Below are 7,408 nucleotides of genomic sequence, written 5' to 3' on the forward strand. Positions count from 1 at the left end.
CGGGAGGGAAACCTGTTGGGCCCGAGTGCACTTTCAAGTGGTCAACCGAGGATTGCTCGGTGTCGGCGCATATTGTGCGAAGTGCTCGGCCTAGGTGCATCCTTAGCCGAGGAGGGTACTCGAGAGGGAAACCTGTTGGGCTCGAGTACACTTTCAAGTGGTTGACCGAGGATTGCTCGGTGTCAGCGCGTATTATGCGAGTGGATCTGCATGAGTGCGACTTAAACGTATATAATAAAAAACAGGAAATGGCCTGATGAAATTTGAAATTTTTATTAATGAAGTGCCTCGTTAAAAATGTTGCCGACCCAAAACCCTCCTTAGGGAAAAAAGAGTCGGTCAAGGAAAAGAGTGCACTAATACATCAGCTGTAATACACTTTTAAATGTGAGGAGTTCCAAGTTCTTGGAATTGGTACTCCTGATAGGTACTCCAACTTGTATGCCCCGTTGTTTAGGTTGTGTCGTATTCGGAAAGGTCCGTCCCAATTTGGGGCAAGTTTCCCTTGTTTCAAATCTTTTCTCGCCTCGCCTGTGGCTCTCCAAACAAGATCTCCTTCTCGGAATTCTCTAGGCTTCACCTTGCTATCGAATCTTCTCTTGTAGCGTTGTTTGGTAGCCTCGGCCACTATTAGTGCTCGGTCTCGAATTTCTTCCACCATGTCTAGGTTTGTTCGAAGCTCGGCCTCGTTGCTTGCTTCATCGAAGTGGGCTCAGCGGAATGATGGTTCTCCGATTTCTACCAGAATCATCGCATCGGACCCGTAGACTAGGCGAAAAGGGGTTTCTTGCGTGGTCGACTGGGGCGTGCATCGGTAGGCCCAGAGTACCTCAGGCAGCTGCTCGGCCCATGTTCCCTTTGCTTCCCCTAGCCGTTTCTTCAATTCTGCTAGGATGACTTTATTGGCTGACTCGGCCTGACCATTCGTTTGTGGGTGCTCGACTGATGTGACCTTGTGCTGTATTCCTAGGCCGGCTAGGAACTCGTTGAGTTTTCGGTCGGTAAATTGGAGGCCGTTGTCGATCACCAGGGTGCGTGGGACGCCGAACCGGGTGATGATATACCTCCACAAGAATTTTTGGACTTAATGAGCCGATATGCACGCCAAGGGCTCGGCTTCAATCCATTTGGTAAACAGATCCACGGCAACAATGAGGAATTTGCATTGCCCCTTGGCAACTGGGAAGGGCCCAGGTATGTCAGCCCCCCATGTGGTGAACGGCCATGCTGGGGGAATGCAATGTAGCTGCTCGGCAGGTTGGTGGATTAGGTTGCCATGTTTTTGACATGGTTGACACTTCTTCACAAACGTTGCGCAATCGGTGTTCATGGTCGGCCAATAGTACCCGGCTCGCAAGAGTTTCGAGACAGTTGTCCTCGCTCCTGAGTGCATTCCACAAATGCCCTCGTGTACTTCTCTCATCACGTAATCGGCCTCGACGGGGTCTAGGCACTTGAGTAGCGAAGTGGAGAAGCCACGTCTGGATAACAGACCGGTGATGACGACATATCTGCTGGCCTATGTTTTCAACCGTTTGGCCTCGATCGGGTCGGCCGGCGAGATGCCATCGGTGATGAATGCCTTGATTTCGTTTCGCTAGTCGGGTGGGCCGCTATGTTCGGGATGGTCGGTATCAACACTTGCTACCACTTGCGCTTCGACACTAGGGTGGTCGACTTCTTGCTGAATGATGGTTCTTAGTTGGCCTGGCTTCTTGGTTGCGGCCAACCTAGCCAACTGATCGGCTCGGGTGTTGTCCTCGCGCGGGGTGTGCTCGACCAATACCTCTTGAAAGTTTGCCTTCAACTTTTGGTAGGCATGGTAGTACTTCATCATGTCGTGATCTTTCACCTGGAAGTTATCGCCCACTTGCTCAACCACAACCTTGGAATCGGTCAGACATTTGATTCTCGAAGCACCCATGTCTTCGGCCAATCTTAGTCCGGCCAATAGGGCTTCATACTCAGCTTGGTTATTCGTAGCGTTGAACCGAAAGCGGAGAGATTGCTCCAAAACTATCCCTTTAGGTCCCTCCAGGATTACTCCTGCCCCGCTCCCTTGGCAATTTGAGGAGCCATCCACGTGGAGGGTCCACCAACACTCTTCGAATTGGCCATACGGGTGGAGTTCATTCACGAAATCGGCCAGACATTGAGCCTTGATCGGTCCCCTCGGCTTGTAAGCAATGTCAAATTGTGAGAGCTCAACTGACCACGCCATCATTCTTCCGGCAAGTTCAGGCTTGCCTAAGACCTTTGAGACCGGGCAGTCGGTGTGGACCACTACTTGGTGGCTCTGGAAATAATGTCGTAGTCATCGAGAAGTATGTACTAAACCGAGCGCGACCTTTTCAATCAACTGGTATCGAGTCTCGGCGTCTTGTAGTAGCCGGATGATGAAATATATGGGAGCTTGGGTGCCTTCTTTTTCTTGTACCAAAACCGAGCTGATTGCCTCCTCGAATACGGAAAGGTACACCAGGAGTGGGCTTGATGGCTCGGGTCTCGTGAGTATCGGCGGCGTCGCCAACATCGTCTTCACGCCCAGGAAAGCAGCCTCGCAGGCTTCGTCCCACACGAAAGCCGAGCTCTTTCGCAATAGCTTTGTCATCGGGTTAATCTTATCAGCCAGGCGGGGAAGGAACCTGGATAGAGCAACTAACCTCCCGGATAGGCGTTGTAATTCCTTGAGGTTGCTCGGACTTCGCATGTTTAGCACGGCCTGGCACTTGTCTCGGTTCGCCTCTATTCCTCTAGCTGATAACATGAACCCTAGAAATTTTCCCCCCTTGACCCTGAAAGTGCACTTCTCGGGGTTAAGTCTCATGTTGTGCTTGCCTAGTTCGCCGAAGATTTTGGCCAGGTCCGCAATGCGGTCGGCAACGGAGTTGGACTTGACTACCATGTCATCCACATAGATTTCTATGTTTCGCCCTACTTGCCCTTGAAACACCTTATCCATCAACCTTTGGTAGGCTGCTCCGGCATTCTTCAATCCGAACAGCATCACCTTGTAACAAAAGTTGGCGTTCTCGGTGATGAATGCGGTTTTCTCTTCGTCGGTCGGGTGCATTCTTATCTGGTTATAACTAGAGTAGGCATCGAGGAAACTGAAGATGGAGTGCCCGGATGCGCCGTCGACTAGTCGGTCGATGCATGGGAGTGGGTATGCATCCTTGGGGCAGGCTTTGTTGAGGTCGGTGTACATTCTCCATTTTCCATTTGCTTTTTTGACTAACACCACATTAGCCAGTCAGGTGGAATAGGTGACCTCTCTGATGAACTTAGCTTGCAACATCTTTTTCACTTTGGCATTTACGGCTTTCCGTTTCTCTTCACCCATTTTTCTTTTCTTTTGGGCTACTGGTCGGGCGTCTCGGCATACAGCAAGTCGGTGGCAGAGAAATTGTGGGTCTATTTCGGGCATGTCCGATGCCATCCATGCAAACAAGTCTTTGTTGTCTCAGACTGCTCGTTTTACTTGGCTCGAATCGGCTTCACTCTGTTGGGATCCCATCTGAGTGACTTGTTCGGGTGCACGGCCAAGTTGAAACGGAACCAAGTCTTCGGCAAGCTCGATTCGTTCTTCTTCACCTAACCGAGGATCAAGGTCGATGCTCTCGGTCATCTCCTGTCTGACCACATTCACACCTCTCGTTGTCGTCGAGAGATCGACAATAGGTTGCACCTTCAAACTAGAGAGGTAGCATTCTCTTGCTGTCTTTTGGTCGGCGTGCACGGTTATCACTTGCATAGGTGAGGGGTTGATACAATGGCCCCTAATGTATTAATTGAGGGTCAGCCCAGCAGGATGTTGTACGACATGTTTGCATGCACAACAATGTAACGGATTTTGATCTCCCGGGAAGACTTTTGATCGAAGCCAAAACGTGTGTACAGATCAATGCACCCTCTCATCATCACCTTTTCTCCAGAGAAACCTACCAGCGGTTCATGATACGGGTCTAGGCTTTCCTCAGGGATCCCTAGCTGTACAAAGGTGTTCCAATATAATATGTTGGCCGAGCTCCCCTAGTCGACCAAGGTTTTCTTCACAATGCAGTTGTGTATTTCGACCGAAATGACCATAGGGTCGTCTTGCACGGGGTCAACGCCACGAAAATCTCGATCGGAAAAAGTTATTGGGGGTATCGTAGGCGTCTTTAGTTGATTGACGCTGTTGATGGATCGGACAGCTCGGAGGTGTCTCTTTCGTGCCGAAGAGGTGGCGCCTCCCCCGGTGAAACCTCCGGCTATGGTATTTATTACCTTCCTTGGTCGGTCGGTTTCGTCACGGGAATGCCGTGGGTGGTCCCTCCTTTCCGCTGATCGGGATCGGTGGCGTCGGTCTCTCGACGGTGACGTTTCCCGAGGGTGACAGTCTCTCCCCCTTGACTGGTGGCCTTGGGGAGTGACAAAGCTCCTGAGGTGACCTTGTTTGATTAGGTCCTCGAGTTTGTCTTTCAGTGTCGAGCATTCTTCAGTTGAGTGCCCCCTGTTTCGGTGAAATCGACATGTTTTAGCTTTGTCTGCTCTAGGGGGTGTGTTTGCCCTTTTCAGCATCACTAGGATCTCTGATGCAAGGGCCTGCTCCATCACCTTGGCCCACTCGCGTTGAGGGGAGTGTACGTTGTGTAATGTGGTCCTCTAGGGGGTCGAGTATTTAAGGGTTCGGCGTTCGTCTTTTTCATCGGCTCTCGGCCAGGTTCTTTTCGGCTATAACCCTCTTCGACTCTAGCTTGACTTCGGGTCTCCGCCAGCTCCTCCATTTGCATATAATTCTCGGCTCGGCGTCGGAGATCATTCATATCAACGGGTGGCTTCTTGCACAAGCTATTCACGAATGGTCCCGGCTTGAGGCCAGTGCTCAACCGATCCATTGCCACGGTAGGGTTAAGGTCGCCGATCTCTATTACGATTTTGTTAAATCGGTCCATGAAACTTCTCAATCTCTCTTTCTTCTATTGACGAACCCCCACTAGGGCTAACGAGGTCGTCTTGTACGGCTTGCTCGTCGCAAACTGAAGAGTGAATTGGGATGACAACTCATTGAACGAGTCGATAGAAGCGTTCGGCAACCTCGTGAACCAACTCAAGGCCCTTCCTTTCAGCGACGTGGGGAATATTTGGCATAGGGCGGAGTCATCCTGGGTAGAGAGGGTTGCTTGCGTTAGGAAAACATTCATGTGTTCTTCGGGGTTGGTAGACCCATCGTACTTCTCGATTGGGAGGCTCTTCCAATGGTCTAACAGGGTTGCCTCCATTATCCTTCGGGAAAAAGGATGCCTTAAGGAGTGAGTGGTGGTGTCGGCCTTGTTGCCCACCAAAGAGGTGACTGGTGCTCGGGTCACATGGTCAGTTGGAGCATGATATGCGGACTCCTCTTGAAGAGTGGGAGTCGACGACACATAGGTCTGATTAAGGCTTCAGAGCTCGGCGTTTTGTCGGCGCAGTTCAGCCAACTCCTTGGCATCGGCTTCTCTCTGTCTTCGGATAGCGGCCATTTCCTCGCGCAATGCGCGCAAGTCATCTTGGAGGTCGGGTTGGGCTCGGTCGATGTTCGGCTGGACCTCTTGTATCACAGGTTCCGGTTGTGTTTGAGGCATTCCGTACGGGTAACGTTCTTGGTTGGTCATGACGGGATTGTTTTCGGGGTTAGGGATCGGTTGGGTCGTTGTTGATTGTCCTTTGCGCGTTACTACCATGTCTTGGTCTCAGTCGTAGAGTTCAAAGGGGCTGAAAACATCTCTTCGGCCCCACAGTGGGCGCCAAATGTTCCTGTGTTAGGATACACACTTCAATTATCCTTGCTGTAGCGGGTCAGATCCTGGGTCTCGATCTTCTCGTTTCTATCCGGGTAGTACAATGTGAGGAAGGTGTGCCTGCAAAGACATTTCAATGCTCAAGTAAGTGCTCGGCGTAATAAATGCGGTAGTTGAAAGTTAGCTACATACCTCGTTGGGGTCCTATTTATAGTGGTTCTTATTGGGTCGTGATTAAGGATTGGGCTCCGGGAAATTAGGGGATTAATCCGGTGCATTACGTAAATTAACCTCTCCGTAATCATCCTGGCGTAAATGCGGGGCTTGGCCGAGCACACCGACACGTCCTGTTCAGCTTGTGAGTGGTCGGTGGGCTCGGGTATTCGGTCTGATCTTTCAAGCTTTCGGGTATTCGGTCAAGTCGGCCATGGACTCGGGCATTCGACCTAGTCGGCTACCATAAGGTATAATTAGAATGTAACATCCCTGTTAATTACCATGGGAAAGATAAAATCTGTCATTTCTGTTGCTTCCTTTCCACTGTTATATTGTATAACTTTTAAGGTTTGTGACCACTTTTGGGTAGTTGAACATTGAAAATTAAAGAACATAAAATACATTTGAGGACAGATCTTTAGAGAACCTGAGAGAAAAAAGTGATCTGAAACAAAGTCCATAAAAATTTGTATATGATTAAGTGTTTTGTAATGAAATCATCTTTATTCTTACAGTATATTGTTATTTGTTACTGTTATTAACATTTTTCTTGATGTGTTTTAAATTAGTGTTAGTTAGTGAAAAGCTGACTCTATTTATTACCCTCCCTGTAGAGGAGATAGGGGTTGGTGGAACCTAACAACATAAATCAAAATAAATATCAACTGCTGCATGGTTTCTCTTCTCGAACAAAGTTGTGTTAGATGCAGGCTTATTATACAGCTGTCTCACATCTTGAAATTTTCATCAATGGCCCTCTGGATTCTTTTTTTGTAACAACAAAAATTTACTATAGCTTTTTTATTTATTACCCTACATTTTTCACAGTGGTTTGCTAATGGCAACATATACTTTGACATGTTTTCAAACAGACAATATATCACCTATTTGTAGTTTCTTTGTTTCATTTGCAGCAAATCTAATACAATATAACAAAACAGCAAATTTTATAATATTCTATTATTATATCATATCTCAGCTTTGTTAACCAATCTAAATTGAAGCTTTTAATTATTTTTTTTCCTTCTATTACCCCAGAAGCATAATATGTAGGTAGAGAGTTAAATTTAATTTTCTATGAAAACGACAGGAATTTGCACAGATGTTGTATTTAGAGATACAATATCCTCACAGGTTGCAGGGTCTATTGTATTTTAATGTATGATGTATGTAATTGAACCTCAAACTATCTGCATTTATGTGGTCAAAAGGAGGCTTAAATTGCTTTATAGTTTGAAAGCAACTCTTCATCATTTCAAATGATTAAAATAAATCATAAATTGTTATTAAACAAGTACCCTTTTGCTAAATACTCCATATCTTTAGATGTAAGATTGATTAAATATAGAATTGTGTATGAGGATAACCTGGATGATCAAAATGTTCCTTAAAGTGGAAAATTGTGATTTGAAGAATTTATTGGGTTGGTC

At 47.6% G+C, this 7,408-nt stretch overlaps 1 protein-coding gene across 1 annotated transcript; it reads right to left on the bottom strand.

Moving 5' to 3' along the window:
• Positions 1–1,597: 1,597 nt before the first annotated feature.
• Positions 1,598–2,221, bottom strand: LOC145958562 (uncharacterized). Its single transcript, XM_083076068.1, has one exon. It carries the CDS (start codon positions 2,219–2,221, stop codon positions 1,598–1,600), a length of 624 nt encoding a protein of 207 aa, XP_082932194.1.
• Between the last annotated feature and the right edge of the window lie 5,187 nt (positions 2,222–7,408).

Source organism: Cajanus cajan, chromosome 6 (assembly GCF_000230855.2).
Source record: "Cajanus cajan strain Asha chromosome 6, NIPB_CcT2T_4, whole genome shotgun sequence".
NCBI classification, from domain to species: domain Eukaryota; kingdom Viridiplantae; phylum Streptophyta; class Magnoliopsida; order Fabales; family Fabaceae; genus Cajanus; species Cajanus cajan.